This window comes from Aythya marila (assembly GCF_965140915.1).
Source record: "Aythya marila genome assembly, chromosome: 18".
Taxonomy (NCBI): Eukaryota; Metazoa; Chordata; class Aves; order Anseriformes; family Anatidae; genus Aythya; species Aythya marila.
The window spans coordinates 11,864,174-11,881,313 of NC_139059.1; the positions used below are offsets into that span (position 1 = coordinate 11,864,174).

Consider the following 17,140-nt stretch of genomic DNA (forward strand, 5'->3'; position numbering starts at 1 on the left):
GCTCTGTGCTACTTCTGCATGAAGCACAAGATCCAGGCAACCAACAGTGATCCTATTCACACCTGTGCAGTAACAAGTGGTTGCTCAGTCCTTGCTCATCACTGATCCCAGCTCCCTGCTGTTCTTCACAGCCAAGCAGGAACTTTCTGTAGTACCCAGCTGCATCAATTACTATGTTTCCTCCTTAGACAAGCGTAATGTTAAAGCACAGCTAATCCACAGTAGATGCATTGCTGTCTGTGTATTTCCTACTGCCTTCAAATGAAGTCATAAGTCTTTTTTGTGTGCTATTATCATTTGCTGAGCACTTGGGGGCCTGGAGCCTTCAAGTTCCTTCTACAGATTCACTTGTTGAAAAAGCTGCGAATGCTGCTCCCCGCCTCCTCCACGGCATGTAATTAGAGCAGCAGGAGGAAGTCTGACCCAGAGAAAGCCTCAAAAGTACTCCCCTCTTAACCACAGACCTGTCCTATGTCAGCTTCCTTTGCCAGTTTTCCTGTCCCCTACATCCAGTACTGGATTCAAAAGCTGCCCCCAAGCACTACCCCCTTAAACTGTGAGGAACAAAGCTCTTCAATATAGGGTAAAAGAAGCAGGCATGATTTTTCTAACACAAAAACACAACCACAGCTGGCACAAGGCTCAGCAGGGTGGTATCTGTCTTTACACTTAAGCTGTAATGCAGCAACACTGAAATAAGGTCATTCTCTAGAACAAGTCAGGTAGTTCATAGCTCTCACCAAATCCTCATGAATCCAAGCAAAACACACACAAATGTATGATAGTGAATGGTTTATTCAGACTGTAAATAAAGGTTTTAGCAAACCATTCTGATGGGGGGGGGGGGGGGCAGAAATCAACCAAGAAAACCAAACTGAAATGGGAACTCAGCAGCATTCAGATCCTTAAATCAACCTACATCTCTAAAAGCAATTAATCGGGTCCCATTTTACTGTGAAATTTCCTCCTACAGACTAGGTCCTGATATCTAGTTACATTACTCATATATCCAGAGACCTGCCCACCTTATTCTGCAGAACCCACAGCCCTTTGTGGTCTTCTCAGACCTGACCTTTTGAAGCTCCCCAGATTGTAACTGCTGCTGCTACATTACCAATAGTTTCTAGTATAAAACCAAAAAATAAAATAGTTTGGACAGAACTCTTGACTGAAAGACTTGGCGTGGACTGCTGAGACCCAGGAACAGGAGCAGCATGGATAGATACTGTTGCCACAAGGACTCCCAGCTGCTTACAGCATGCTTGGTAGCTTCAGCCCATGGAGATCCACTGAGCACACCCAGACGCTGAGGCCCGACCCTTTTCCCGTTGTATCTGCAGGCAGTCCTCGGCACCGCAAACTTCAGAGGCCTGCAGAGGACAGAGTGCCCCTTACAGAGCAGAGAATTCTCAACCTGTTTTCTTTCAGTTCACTGTTTTAAGCTTCTTGTTTGATACTTCCTGAGGGCTCTTGGCTTGTTTCCGTTTCTGGCATTGTGTTTCCTCATTCTCACCACCAGCCAGTTTGTCCAAGACTATCGCAGCCTCCTTCAGAAGGCGCTGCTCCCGTTTTTCCTTCCGCTCCTCCATTTCTACTATGTCATCTGCAAACAAAGCCTTCAGAGGTGGGATCAGCTTTGGGATAGTTGGAAAGTCACCAAAACGTACCTGAAATAAATTGGGCACAGGAGCAACTGTTTGAGAATTGCTTTTTTGCTTTCCTCCCCGCCCCTTTTGCCTGTTCAGCTGGCAGGACATTGCCCCTTTCTCTGTACAGCACCCAACACTTGAAGGTCTTCAGTTGCATGTACACTAGGCAGGCAGGTGATCATTTTCAACCCTGCAACAGCCGGGCCACCAATCCCACATACCAAGTTACTTATATTTTCCTCACAGGAAAGGATGTGCACATAGTACAGCTTTAACTGGCTAGTGAGCTATTTTCACTGTACTGAATGCAGTTGTACAAAAAGCAGCTCTACAAGGTTTAGGTTCCCGGATGTCTTGCAGAAAGTCATTAAGACAGCACATGAACTATGAAGGCAGCAGGACTCGAAGTGAAAATACCTTTTCAGCTGGCAGTAGCAAACAGAATAAAGGTGACATGAGGCAAATATCTAGAATGTTAAGAATGGACAAGAGCCATTAGCACCTGTCTTGAAGTGAAACTGCTCACTGTGTGCCACCCATTCTCTCCCATGTCAGGGACACCTCCTGACAGCTGTAAAAGGAGCTGTTTCACAGGAAACTGCTCTCAAAAGGATATAGTGTGTTAATACATCAGTAGAAATAGATAATTTAATTCATGAGCAGCCAGCTCCAAGTAGCACTGAAACCTTTCCCGCAGTATGGATCAAAGCTGTCAACTTACCCTCATATGATCAAATGCAATTCCAACCTTCTCACTGAAGTCTTCACTGAACAGTGGGATCTTGGCATACCTCTGGCTGAAGTGATTGAGCATGATGAACTCTGCATTCATCTTCATCCCAGTCTGAATTGCTTGGGAGGTTGTGCTGCAAAAGGAACAGAAACATGGCACCATGCACATCTGTGACACACGGGCTGGCTAATGCTGCCTCTCCAACAGGCCGCAGCAGGCTGTGTCTTGCATCTAAGGTCACATCTCACCAACAGCAAGCACTAGATATAACACCTGCTGGGCACAAGGTGTCCTGCTCTTGCACACAAGCCCAGGCACCTTTTCCTCTGACAACTTGCACAGGTGACAAGTCTCCCACTTGCAAATGACTCAAGAGTGCAGGAAAGACACAAATTAACTTGAAGCTTAATTGTTAAGTGATTTACAAACTGGGGACAAACTCTCATCACTGGGGTGGCAGCAAGTTCAGCTTACGTACAAGAAGCTGCTCTCAAGGCTCCCCACTTCTGCTAGGGGCAGCACTCGCACCACTAACTGAAAAGCCGTTTGAATTGTGCAGCTAGTTGACAGGGGTAGGTAACCTTTTGACCTGCTGAGCTTAGTCCTCAAATGCAATCAAGCAGAGAGCCTTTCCTTTGGGCCAGTCTATTTCTAGAGTTATTACTGTCCACTTAAAAGCTTTCCTGATTTCTCTTTGGGAATGTTCAGGAAAGCTGTGAGAGTACAACTGCTACAGCTAGCAACATGCCAGTCTTAGTGCTGAAGAGCTCTGCACACACCACAGCCTTGGGCCCTTCACCATCAGATCCGAGGTCTGTGCCCAGCTAAATGCTTTTACCTTCCTCACAGTGCTAAGACTGCAGAACACACCCCACCTGTGTGTTTTCTCTATAGCTTCTTTTTCCATGCCATCTTCCAGTGTTGCCTCATGGATCAGCAGAGTAGCATTTTTCCCTGTGTAAATAATTGTACATTCAATCTTCAGCTGAACACAAACTAGTTCCATTGCCTAAATAAGCCTGTGAAGTCTCATCTTCCACCCCCACCCCCCTTAGCCCTTCACTCGGTTGCAGGCACAGCACTAAGGGCTGGGGGTGCCCACTTCGGCACTTCGGTTACTAAGTTCAAGGCCTTAATCAAATAAATTCTTCAGAGGGTTTTTGTCACCTACCCATTTTTACTAAGGCCATGCAGGGCATTGTGTCACCAGAATAGACTATTTTCCAGCCAGATTTGTGAATCATCGAACATGCAAAAGCATTTTTACAGTGCTGGACTTCACAAGTCTGAAACTGAACAAGAAACAAGCATTACACCTCAGGTCCCCTCTTGCCCCTTGTTGTAGCACCTGGCCTCGTCAGGTCATGAGCTTACCTCAGCCAAGTCATAGATCTCTAACAAAGAGCTGACGAACCCTTTGACTTTAGGTTTGATGTTCTCACAGCCTTTCACAAGAGACTGGGAAGTAACCATTCTGTGAGGGAGGGGAGAAAAGAGAACTAAGGACAGGTACAAAGAAAACCTGATCTCATCTTTGAGCAGCCTATTTCTCACAGAAGTTGTCTTCAGTGCCTTACAAACAAAATACTTCAGTTCACTTATGTGTTCTTGCCTTTGCTTTCACTATCCAGCACCCCAGTAACTTGTTCAAACACTTCTTCCCCACTGCTAAATTCCCTCCCTTTCAGGAATCCTTTTACACTTGTCCAACTCCCCTTTCCTAATCTGCATGCAAGTCTCTTAAGTAGCACAACAGAATAACAAACCCTACCCTCTCCTTTGCAAGTCATGCATCACAATCCTACACAGTGGAAGGAGTCAGAGCAGCCTTCAATGAAGCGATGACATCTCCCCACATACCACACAGAACACTCACTTGATGTCTCTGAGAATTTCTTCACAGTGGTTGTGGTACTCATATAGCCAAGGCATGATCTGTTCTGGTGCTACAAGGAACAGAGGGCTAAAAGCCTGACCAAGGGAGGCCTGGAAAAGCAGAGGCAGAAGGAAAATCAGTACTATGTATACACCAAATCACAGTGAAGAATCGCCTAGGGAAAAGATAGTGCTTTTCCACCAATAAGGGGAAGTTCCCTTCCCCTCACTCCAAAGCAAGTTTAGGAGCAGTGAAACAACAGCACAACTTACAAAAGCTCTCCGCCTCTCCATCAGGATGTTCATCAAGCCCTGCAAAGGTAAGAAAACAACAGAAAGCTATAAACGTCTGGTGCATAAGTAGTAACAGTGCTGCAGCAACTCATCCAGGTGCAGTTTTTGGAAAATATACAGTCAGAAATACCTGACTACTGTTTTTCCAGTAACTACACCTAACTCAACTGCTGGAACACTATCACCACCTATGCCACAAGCTGATGACCAGCAGCCCACACAGAACACGTGCCTCTCAGCCTTTCTCAGTGCTATGTCTGCTCCCAAAAGAAAGGTGGAGGGCAGAAAGCCCCCAGCCAGCATCTCAGTCCCAGACTGGTTTCCAGACTGAAGACAGCAGACCAATGAACAGCTTGGCTTCATCAGGCCCAATCTCAAACAGACCAACTGGTCCTTCTGTGACAGTTTATTGCAAAGCACTGAAGGAAGTTGGGTTGGACACTGATTAAAAAAAAAAAAAGCGTTTGGATGATCCTGGCAAGTCTACAGGGACCACTAACAGGAAGCAAAAGGGGATTAGAAACAGACATGCAGCAGTGGCTGGGGAGCACAGAGGGGAAACTGCAGCCCTTAGGAGCCGGGCAGCCTACAACATTAACTGCAGCTACACACATCCAAATCCCACACAGCAGAGCAGGCCAGCACACAGCCCCTTCTCCTTCCAAGGCATTAAACCTACCGAATGATGATCGGTATGCATGTGAGACACAAACACAGCTGCTATGTTACACAGCTTTTGGTCAACTTGGTCTCCATAGTGGCGACAGAGCTGTCCAAACGTTCCTTCCCCACAGTCCAAGAGCAGGGATTGGGTAGAGCTGGCAAGACAAGCAAAGACATTTGGCAGTCATTGGATGAGTTCTGACCAGCGCCTATTCAGAGTGGGGGAATCTTTTGGGTTGGAGGTCAGAGAGTTCTCAGTGCTCTACCTCTATTGCTACTCCAGTCCTACTAGCCGAGGCTCTAGAAAGACTGCATAACTCATTCTGGTATTGTGTTGATGCTGAACACACTCTTACGGCAGGCAGCAAAATGAATGAAGGCATTAAGTGCTTGTCTTTACAAGTAGCTCTCAAGTCTTCCCCACCTACAGAGAGACAGGTGCCTGAAACAGAAGTCCTACAGACTCCACCCATAGGGGCACTCGCCTTGTGTGTCATTGACACTGTTGTCAAAACAGCCCTTGGGCAACACCCTTGAGATACTGAGCCTCCCTGAGCAAAACACATGTGAAATCAGGATTTACCTAATATTTACCAGCGTGGAACTGACATTTCGGATTTTCATTGGAATTGCTGATCCTGTTCCCAAGAATACAATTTCGGGATAAGCATCCATTTTTTCTGCAGAAGACACACAGTAAGAATTTGTAAGCAGGTGTTATCCACATACTGCCTACTCAGACATGGTTCAGATCAACAGCACAGCATCTCCAGAGTCTATATGCCCAGTACATTCCTCTTTGCCTGGCTCAGCCTCTGGCTTTCTCAATGTATCAGAATTTACAAGGGAAGATAGGGCGGGTACTATCAAGAAAGCACAGCAGAACACATAGCTGCATATACCAAGGAAGGCACAGGAAGACTCTGCTCGCTGGAGAACACAGATCTGCTAATTCAAGAGGGACCTAGCTGCTGTTCCACAGTGCCCTAACTTTCTGGATGAGGATTCGGAGTGAGTCAGTGGTGCTGTACCATACCATAAAGCCTCACTACCACCAGTACAACTGAAATTCAGAGAATGCCTTACAAGGAGCTAGTTCTAGAGGAGGACATCTCCCAAACACATGGGCTTGCACTTTGACTGCTATGACGGCATTCAATGCAAGCAGTCACCACAAATAACACACGAGTGCTACAACTCGAATTGTCCCCAACAGTGCTTAATCCCCAAATCTAGCAGCTTTAGAACAACAGAAACAGAAGACTGCGTAACTCAACAGAAACAATCTGAGTTTGGGCTCAGCCTGAAATCTACACAGCTCCAGCAGGACTTTAGAGCACCTCTCGGGCAGCAGGAAAACTGAACATTCACAGCTCTGCTGGGCTCTAACGCACTGGTTCATCAAGACCTCCTACTTGTCATGACACTTAGCCAAGACAAGTTGCTGATCCTTACCTGGTACAGCAGGCAGGCTCTCTTTGCATTCCTTCACACGAGCCTGGAAGTCAGGGAGATCCAGGGCTTCAGCAACAAATGCATCATGATCACAGACAGTCACCGCATCTCTGAAAGAACAGGCCAGGTATCAGGATGGGGCATGGAATGGAACAACAACAACAAAAGAGCACCTTGCTCTGGAAGTAACTGTACCTTACAACAGCCTTACAACAAAGGGTCAAACGCTCTTTCCAGGTTTCATTTTGAGCAATGGCATATATTCATGAGTATGGCATGGGCCAGAAAGGCTTGGTTAGGCTGAGCCACCCCAGCAATATAATCATCCCACCAAACTGAAGGTGCTCATGTAAAAGCACTATGTTCCCGTGCACTGTCCAGGTCCAGAGGGCTGTCAGACACTAGAGGGCTCTGCAAAGCTCTGCATGGGAAGCGGGGAGACTCCTGGAAGAGCAATCCACAAAATCACACACAGCATGGTTGAGGCTGGCAGGGACCTCGAGATCAACTAGTCCAACACCCTTGCTCAAAAGCAGGGTCACCTAGAGCACGTTGCACAGCATCACAGCCAGGCAGCTTTTAAATATCTCCAGAGCAGGAGACTCCACTGCCTCTCTGGGCAACCTGTTCCAGTGCTCTGTAACCCTCACAGTAAAGATGTTTTCCCCCCCTCATATTCAGATGGAACTTCCTGTGTTTCAGTTTGTGCCCGTTGCTTCTCATCCTATGATTGGGCACCACTGAAAAGAGCCTGGCTCCGCTGTCTTGACACCATCCCTTAAGATACGTATACACATTGATAAAATCCCCTCTCAGCATTCTCTTCTCCAGACTAAACAGGCCTATCTCTCTCAGCCTTTCCTCATAAAAAATACATTCCATTTTCCTAACCATCTTCACTGGACAAGCTCCAGTACCTCCATGTCTCTCTCATACTGGGGAGCCCTGAACTAGATGCCGTACTCCAAGTGAGGCCTCAACAGGGCTGAGTAGAGAAGAAGGACCACTTCCCTCAACCTGCCAGCAACATTTTTCCTAATGTACCCAAGGATAACAGTAGCCTTCTTGGCCAGAAGGACACAGTGCTGGCTCATGGAAAGGGCTCCAGGCACCAGTCAGAAGCTGGGGGGTCTTGTGTCCTCAGTCTGCATTATAGTGTATACAGTACAGCAGGCCTCCAAGTACCTTAAAAACAGAAACTTAAGCTCTTCTTTGTATCTGGGAACTCTTATTCTGCCTGAGAGCCAGAAATTCGAGTCTAGACAGCTGCTGTTCTCTTGTATCATGTCCCTCTGCCCTCAAAAGCCTCATTCAACGGCTTTTCCTATTCATCCACAAAGCAAGCAACAATGTAGGAATCTGCATCTGTTTGACCACCTGCAGCTTTCAGCTGATACCAGGCTTTCTGGGTGTTCAAATGGTAGATTTTTCACCAGGCTTCCTGAACAATCTCTCTCTGCCACCATCTGCTCTGCAGAGCCACAGTTGGGTGCGTAGCACTTAAGATCAAAGCAGAGGACAGAGGCAGGCACATGAGGCTACCAGAGCAAGGGATGAAAACAATCCTCCAGAACCACTGGCCAGGTGATGTTTTCAGCAGTTCACTCATCCACGTCCTCATATACCTTTTCTTAGGCTTTCAGGGACTGGGACAAGAATCTGCAAATGATACCTACATATTGTCTTCCTTCAGCATACAGTAACATTGAAAACATGCCTCAAGCCACCACTCAAAAACTGGGAACCCACAAAGATTCCCACTGACCTCTGCCACTCCTGCTGGGGTCTGAACTGGTATTTCAAAAGGCACTCTCCTCGCACAATGGGCACACTACATACAGCCTCTTCTTCCTACAGAGAGAAGTGACATTAAACACATGCTTCACTCAGGGGAGAGGTACACAGGCAAGCAGGGCCTTGCCTACCTTGCTCTGGTAGGTGGTGAGCAGAGGGAAGATCTCTGGGTGGATGAGGTTCAGCTGGGTTTGGATCTTGTAGCTACGTGGGTTGTGCACTGCAGAGCACTTTTCATTGAGCACCAAGTGCTGAGTTCCAGGTCCAAATCTAAGACAACGATAAAATATACAAAGTTTTAGCCCTGTGATGCTGATACCCAGCATCTAATCCTACTCTGGGAAGCACACACAACAGTGGCAATGCCCAACAATGACAAAGCCAAGTAGTCAGAAAGCCACGCACCTTTCCAGCCATTGCTGGTAACGGCTGTCCCGAAGCACTGATTCTGGAGTCATGTGAATAACCATGGCCACCTGGTTCTCAGGAAGCCCTTCCTGGTACCTGTAGCACATTCAAATACAGGAAGGATGGCTGAGCACTGATCCTTCATCACCCTGCTATCCCCCACCACTCCAGCCTTAGTACACCCCCCAGAAGAATGCACACACAGATCTCAAGAGCACAGCCCAGGAGCTTGATGCTCCCTACCACAGTGGGCCCAAGGCTCCCTTCTGAGGGCTCAAGCCAGTTGTTCGCAGATACCTCCCCTCTTCCACGCAGGGCCTCTGCCCTCTTCCAGAAGCAACAACATAGGCAGAGCCTTTCAGAAGCCTAATGTGCCTCTGCACAAGCCCCACAGAGATGTTTGGTGTAGTCTAAGCATCCAGGCTCACCGCACAGGAAAGCAACATCTGCTCTGCTCCACAGCACTACATCAGTGCAATTTTCCTCATCTGAAGGGCCTGGTAAGACAGACCTGTCACAATTACAGAACCCCACAGGTTCTGCACAGACATCTTCCCCCAAACACCTCAGGTCACCCAGCTCTGCTACCTTCGGAAGGTCTCGTTTTCACAGACAGCATCCACAAAGCCCTCGTGAGGACATTCCAGTACAATGAACACTGGGCCGGGATCAGTAGGGGTGCACAGTTCTTCAGGCGAGAGCTGCAAGCAGATACACAAAAACCACACCATGGTCAAGCTGTATAAGCTACCATTCATACACTGTCACATCAGGCTCAGCAGCTGTTCTACCAGCAAGCCCCAGCAGGTTGTCAAGACTCACAGAATCAGCTCTAAGCAGCCTCACTCCACATTTGGCAAACAAGCCAATGCAGTTCTTGTTCCCATTCTGCCCTCCCAATACACAGGTTTGCATTTTGCTGTGTCACGGGAAATCTTAGTTCTGGTCTTAGAACAGGCAATAAGCCACGTCAAGAATGGAATTTTAGCAGCTTCTACGTTCCCACTGCAGATTCAGATGCTATTAACAGCTTGCTCAAGAATCACAGAATTGAAGGGGTTGGAAGGGACCTCAAGAGATCATTGGGTCCAACCCCCCTGCCAAAGCAGGTTCCTCAGAGCAGGTTGCCCAGGTAGGCATCCAGATGGGCCTTGAATATCTCCAGAGAAGGAGACTCCACAACCTCCCTGGGCAGCCTGTCCCAGTGCTCCGTCACCCTCACCGTGACGCATGTTGGTGTGGAACTTCCTGTGCTCTATCTTGTGGCCACTACCCCTTGTCCTGTCCCCACAAACCACTGAAAAGAGGTTGGCCCTCTGTCTCACACACCTCAGGTATTTACAAACATCGATGAGATCCCCTCTCAGTCTTGTCTTCTCCAGGCTGAACAGACCCACGTCTCTCAGCCTTTCCTCACAGGGAAGATGCTCCAGGCCCCGGATCATCTTTGTGGCCCTCCACTGGACTCTTTCCAGGAGATCCCTGTCTTTCTTGTACCGGGGAGCCCAGAACTGGTCACAGGCCAGGTGAGGCCTGACCAGGGCAGAGTAGAGGGGGAGGATCACCTCCCTCACCTGCTGGCCACGCTCCTTTTAATGCACGCCAGGATCCCATTGGCCCTCTTGGCCACCAGGGCACACAGCTGGCTCGTGGTCACCCTGTCATCCATCAGGACCCCCAGGTCCTTGTCCTCAGAGCCCCTCTCCAGCAGGTCATCCCCCAGCCTGTACTGATACTTCAGGTTGTTCCTTCCCAGGTGCAGGACTCTATACTTGCTCTTGTTAAACCTCATTTGGTTTCTTCCTGCCCATCTCTCCAGCCTGTCCAGGTCTCGCTGAATGGCAGCACAGCCTTCTGGCATGTCAGCCACTCCTCCCAGCTTTGTGTCATCGGTGTACTTGCTGAGGGCAGACACTATTCCCTCATCAAGGTCGTCGATGAAGATGTTGAACAAGACCGGACCCAGCACCAACCCCTGGGGAACACCGCTAGTCACAGGTCTCCAGCCAGACTCTGCACTGCTGATCACCACCCTCTGAGCTCGGCCAGTCAGCCAGTTCTCAACCCACCTTACTGTCCACTCCTCTATCCCACACTTTCTCAGCTTTCCTAGCAGGATGTCATTGGAGACAGTAACAAAGAGTATCAAAAAGAAAAGAGGCTCTGCAAAATTCTAATGACAAAGATATGTCAGTCCTATCCCCTAGGTTAGGATCTTCACTCATGACATGGACATGACACTCATGTCATGACACCCATGACATGGACAGGGCAAACTCTGCCTCTCACTTCAAACTAACATCTGAGTAAGACCCTGCACACAGGAACCACTAAAAATCTGTGGTCTAAGAGCTAAAAAAAGAGTAAGGAGGCAACAACAGCTACACAAGCACTCAAACACCAAATTTAAAACATTCAGGGATCAACTCCACTCATTCACTCAAGGAGTCGGCTCTGAGGACTTGCGATGGAGAGGCTCAGAAGCCCTAACAAATTGCAGGCATACATCCATAGCCACAAATGGACTTGTGTCAGAGCTACTTCTCTACTCACACCCCTGCAACAGCCCCAGTGTCACAGGAGCCACTTTCAGCAACAGCTTGGAGCTGAAAACAAGGGCCAGTCACCAGAAGTAGCCACTCAAAGCTCAGAAACAGCAGAAGAACAAACACATGAGCAGAGATGAGAGGGAATAAGCAGAAAACCATCACCCATCCTTGCCTTAAGAACAAGGATTAAAAACCAGACAAACAAAACCCACCCACAACTGGAATTGCCCCAATGCCCACTTGTAACCAGTCTTTTTCTGGGGTATGCTGTGCCATCCTCCCGCCTTCACTGGAGCCCCAGGATGACACTGAACCATAGCAGAAAACACACATTCGTCTTACCTCCCTGCCTTCGAAAGTGATGCTCTCCCCATTTTTAAGAGCTGTAATTATGGGCAGAATGGCTGGAGTTCCCCTGAAAACAAGGCCACCGAAACTTTTAGCTTGGCACCATCAATATGCCTGGGCTTGCCCCATCCCACAGGCTGGGCTCCTGTACTTACACTGGCAGCCCCATCTCCTGTGCTTTAACTGCTAGAAATTTTCCCTTCCTTGGATGAATCTGAAAAACAACCACAGAAATTATTGGTAACATAAAAAACATTAAACATTGCCTGGAAATAAGATCCATGTTCTTCCAGTTTAGCTGTTTCCCCAGAAGCCAAGGGATTTTTTCATTTTTTCCCCCTTTTCCCTTCAATACCAGATCCTGAGAAACAAAGCCTTCCCCACTGTTAAGACAAGGGAAATCCAGTGTTCTATATGTACACCATTCTGGAGACATGAAACAACGAGTTTTTAACAAATCATCTTCTAGACAAGAAGGTGGAGTAGTTTTATACAATGTTGCACAGACAGCAGTCTAACTTAGTCCCCAGAAGCTATCACCACACCTTTTGGTTCTCCAGGATCATCTTACTGCTTCTCCCTTCCTGTTTTAGTGATGCAAGTGGGACAGACTTCCCTAACGTAAGCATCAAACAAGAATGGAACTTGTATACTCTTAGTTGGCTGCTTTTTACAAAGTGCCACTGGAAAAAAAGTTTTCACTGGTTCCTACTCATACTATAGCTCCTCTGACCTTTGCAGAGTAGAACCACAAATACCTTTTGAAGCCCTGTATGGAATTACTACTGCCAAGTACATCTATTTAGCAAGATAAAATATTGATCACGAGATCTCTGTGGTCAAGCATACTTTACAAAGGAAAGCCATCACCAGATCAGGATGCCTGCTGGCACGTTTCTGTTCATCACCTGCAAAAGAAAGCAAAACTACTAAGTATCTTCAATGACTGCCACTTCCCTTAAAGCTAAGATGATTTTTTTTTTTTGCTGTAGCAATAACAGAAGCAACATCATCCAGCCAACTTGCAGCTATCAGCAAAGTGTTCCAAGCACCTAAGGCCAGAGAACCCACAGCCTTCAGGTACAAAATTAAAATAAATAAAACACAAGTTTGAAAATTTATCAATCCCAATATCCACTCATAATTATATTGCAAAGGCTGGAGCACCCACTCCAGCCAGGAGTAAATCACTACACTGTCTAAGCACACCCCAGGTAGGAATCATGCCCTATTTCTAGGCCTTAATAGTTCTGCATCAAGTTCCAAATTACCAGAACTCAATTTGCTCATTGTAATTCTGCAGCTAAACTCCTCTACAGACCTCACTGCCACAAGACAAACAGCTTGAAGGACATATGACTGTTCTTAATTTGCTTTTATTTCAAGAAAGTTAAGAGTTTCCCATTGTTTTCACCTGTTTCCTTTGGGCTTTCTCTTCCTTTGCCCTCATCCAAGCTTGGATGTGCAGCTCTTGGAGATCCAGGCTCTGTGTCACCTTTTGGACCATTTTCACCTTGTGCTGATAATCCCGGACTCTGAGGAAACATACTTTCAGCATCTAGTGGTTTTCCTGTCCCAGATTGAAGAAAACAAGACAAATCACTCAAACAAATGAGACAAATAGGAAAAGCATGGACAGTATTTCCTCTTCCATGACATTCATGTTCAAACTGTACCAGAAGACAGTTTGACTGTCTCCCCCCAGTTTGACTTGCTCTTGCATGCACCAGCCTCTTAAACATCTGACAGCACCTGAAATCCTTCAGGTTCTCTCAAAACAGCTAGACTCTGTCAAAGTTATGTCTGTGCCCTAAGTATTGCAGCTTTCAGTAGTAAGAAAACTCAGCTGGCTAATAAAGCCAGATTCAGTCATGTTTCACATGCCATTCTTTACCCACAACAAAAGGAACAAAGGCTGACTCAGCATGTCTTCTTTCTTTGAAAGAGATCCTTCTGCTGAGGACATGTAAATTCATAAGCCTCTCCTTACTCAAGCTTGCTATTTGAATCACCTTAAGTACAATTACTGAACAAGTGCTTTTCCTGTCTGCCTACAGCATCACATGCTCACCTATAAGAGGTATTTGGTGGACTGTCATCGTCTCATCCTTATATTCCAGCTCTGTGTGCAACTGCATAGCTGGAAAGAGATCAGAAACAGTCACTGAGAAGTTCAAAAGAACATATTCATGCTCTACAAGAATATCAGAAAAGCATATTTTCCTCTGTTAAATAAAACCTGCTGAATCTCTCCCTTTCCTTTCCCCACCCCACTGCAAAGATCAAAGAATAATTAAAGATCTTAAAAGTCCACTGACCACATTAACAGTCTTTAACACCATGGTAAACAAGCCCACTGGCAGACCCTGAGAGCAAACTGCCTTAACACTGCTTTAAACCTGAGTTCCATGAGCTAGTCTGGCAGACTGGCAGCTGCCTGCCAGAACCAGAGTTAGAAACACTTTTTTCTTCCAAGCAGTTCCTGGGATGGGTTTGGACACTGCATCAGATCAAAACTATTTAAAACCATCTTTGAATGGATGTAACTAGAGTCTTCATTCTGAAGTTGTTAACATTCAATGCAACTTTAGCTACAGCTGAAACAAAAAGTTACAAGCTTACGTTAGCTGCGCTCCCATGATGTACCTACCCAAATCCATTCTTTTAAGGGGTCCAGGAAAGAGCCGAATTGCTTTCAAGTAGTTTTGCTGGAAAAGAGACAGCGAGTCAGGAGGCCACCCCTCAGCAGTGCAAACTACAAGTACCACTTTCAGAAGTTAAAACTTACTTTCATGAAGCCAACGGATCAACACCCCTCAAGAGAAAACTGGCAGCATGCAGCCAGCCAGAAAGCACTGGGCAGGTGTCCCACCTCCAGTGGGCATCACGAGTTCAGATAAAGAAAAATGAAGACCCATTCCTCCCATCCCTTGAATCACCATTCCCTCCCACTAAATATTGAGAAGAAATTAAATAAGGAGGAAGACTGGAAAATTTCTGCTTAAGGCAATCATTACCAGCTTAATACCATGGCTTGGCTGGCTATCAGATACCAACTTCCTATCAAAAGAGGATGTGGGGAGGAAGAGCAGTCAGGAAAACAAAGGATGCTCTTTTTTGTTCCTGAAATTTTCCAGGATACTAGCTGACAAGACAACTTTAGAAGAAGCCTGATGCTGTCTCAAGCGTAACTGAAGAGATTTGTTTTTTAAACCTTCCCAGCAGAGCCTTCAGACTGGCACTAAATCAGCACCTTATACCTCTAAGATGATTCACCGATACCTCTAAGATGATTCACTGCCTTGACACCAGCTCTCCCAGTTGCAAAGTAAGCATCAATACGTGAAGGCTTTTCTCCCCTTTCTGCAAGCTTCCACTACTTACCAGCTTTGGTGGCCCTAGGAAAACACATCTTTGAAGCCCCATAGCCTTTAATGTGAGAATCATACCTAAAACACAGCAGAGAAACAGCTTTATCACAGACCCACTGACAGATTGTACCAGAAAGCTCCCTCTTGCTGCCAAGGAGCACTGGGCATCTTGTGAAGACCAGGCCCGAACCTGGATCCAAGCTCAATTCTGCCACAGCCTTGTGGAAGTTTCAATGAGTCACGTATCTCTGCAGACACAGACGATACCTACAAATCTTGAAAATACCCACGGATCTCGATAGCCATAACATCAGACAAGTTACCTGGGGAGCCCCTTAGCCTCCTACTTTTTTTGGGAGATTCCCAGCATCGTAGTGAACAAAATCCTAGACGATCTGCTCTAACCTCAGCCTCCTTTGAGAACAAGCACGGAGCAGAACCCTTCCACCATAAATCGGCCCGACTCGCGAAGGTCTCCGGGCTGGGCTGGCAGCGCCTGCTCACCGCAGCCCCTCGGGCCGGCAAACCCCGTGCGCTGGGCAGGCGGCGCCTCTCCCAGCGGGCGCCCCGCGCTCTGACCCCGCCGCAGGCGGAGGCGCCGCCGCCGGCCCCAGCCGTGCCCCCTCCCCCCCGGAGCCCCCCCGCCGCTCACCCGGCAGCCCGCCGACGTTGGCCCACGCCAGCCTGCTGAGGAAGACGCAGTCCAGGTGCGAGATCTTCAGCCTGCCGACACAGCGGGCGCTCAGCGGGGCCCGGCGCCGCCCGGCCCGGCCCGGCCCCGCACCCGCCGCGCCGCTCACCTGTGCTCCTGCATGGCCCGCTGCGCGCCCTCGCCGCAGTTGAAGAGGTACCTGCGGGGAGGCCGCCGTCAGCGCCGGCCGCCGCGCCCCCGCCCCGCCCCGCGCCGCCCCCGGCCCCGGCCCCGGCGCCGCGCTCACCGGTTGAACTCGGAGAAGACGAACACGGAGGCCCCCGCGTCGCGGCCGCCCGCGGCCACCACCTGCGCGTACACCGTGCTGGGCCCCCCCAGCGCCGCGCCCGCGCCGCGCCGCCGCTCGCGGGCCCACACGTGCCGCGGGACGCCCCGGGGCCGCCGCGAGCCGCCCCCCGGCCCCGGCCCCGGCCCCGGCCCCTCGGCCATGGCCCTGCCCGCGCCCCCCCGCCCCGCCAGGCCGGGCCGCAGCACCCGCGCCAGCCTCCACATGCGCCGCGCCCCGCCCCCGCCCCCGCCGCGTGACGAGGGAGAGCCAATGGGAAGGGAACGGCGGCCCCGAGGGACTCGCCGGAGAGCGGCCGCTGTCACGTGACGGGGGCTCGCCAATGGGAATCGCCCCGCCTGGGGTTGCGCTGAGGGGCGGGGCCCAGCGGGTGCTCGCGAGCGCCCTGCGACGCGCCACCAGCAACGCCACGCGCCTCCCCCGCACCCCCCCGCCCCTCCCCTGCCGCTTGAGCCGGGCTGAGCCCCGCGGGCGGGGGCGTCCCAGTGGGGGCGGGCGGGGTCCGGACCCGGGCCCTGTCCCCAGCGTGTCCGAGGCCCCGCTCAGGAGGCCCCGAGCAGCCCGGTGCGAGCAGGAGACGCCTCGCCGTTTCCCTGCTTTTCAGCAGCTCCTCTTCCCTACGAGCCTGGTTCGGGCCTGTTCACAAGCACGAGCTGATCCAGGCCGCAGCTTTGTTTATCTCCGAGCTCTCTCAACCCGCTCAGAGCTCTCTGGGGCTTTCCCTTTCCATTTGCTTCAAAAAGAACCAATAAATTTTACTGTAACCAGAGTACCCCAACATAAGCGACCCGAACCATCAATATGCCTTTTCTTCCTTACTTCCAGAGGTGAACCTTATCTTTCTCAGCCCGTTGCTTTCCAAACACTCTCCCTTTATTCTCAGTGCCAATGCTCTTCCCTTTCTTCTCCAGAGATCCAAGCAAGCAGTCTGAGCGGGGACCTGCCCACAAGCTCAAATCTCCAGCCCCGCTGTGGCTGTTTACAGATGTTCTGTCAGTCTTTG

The 17,140-nt window shown here is 49.2% G+C and overlaps 1 protein-coding gene across 1 annotated transcript; it reads right to left on the reverse strand.

Moving 5' to 3' along the window:
- Positions 1–645: 645 nt before the first annotated feature.
- On the reverse strand, positions 646–16,358 carry ELAC2 (elaC ribonuclease Z 2). The gene is made up of 24 exons (XM_082775109.1): positions 16,078–16,358; positions 15,940–15,990; positions 15,792–15,862; positions 15,153–15,217; positions 14,419–14,476; positions 13,840–13,908; positions 13,183–13,338; positions 12,618–12,676; positions 11,924–11,982; positions 11,763–11,835; positions 9,460–9,572; positions 8,869–8,967; positions 8,595–8,733; positions 8,435–8,520; positions 6,670–6,779; positions 5,798–5,894; positions 5,231–5,369; positions 4,531–4,569; positions 4,259–4,368; positions 3,757–3,856; positions 3,554–3,674; positions 3,258–3,336; positions 2,371–2,515; positions 646–1,667 (listed from the first exon to the last, which is right to left on the reverse strand). The coding sequence occupies exons 1-24, from the start codon at positions 16,341–16,343 to the stop codon at positions 1,425–1,427; spliced, it is 2,547 nt and encodes an 848-aa protein (XP_082631235.1). The 5' UTR covers positions 16,344–16,358; the 3' UTR covers positions 646–1,424.
- Positions 16,359–17,140: the final 782 nt, after the last annotated feature.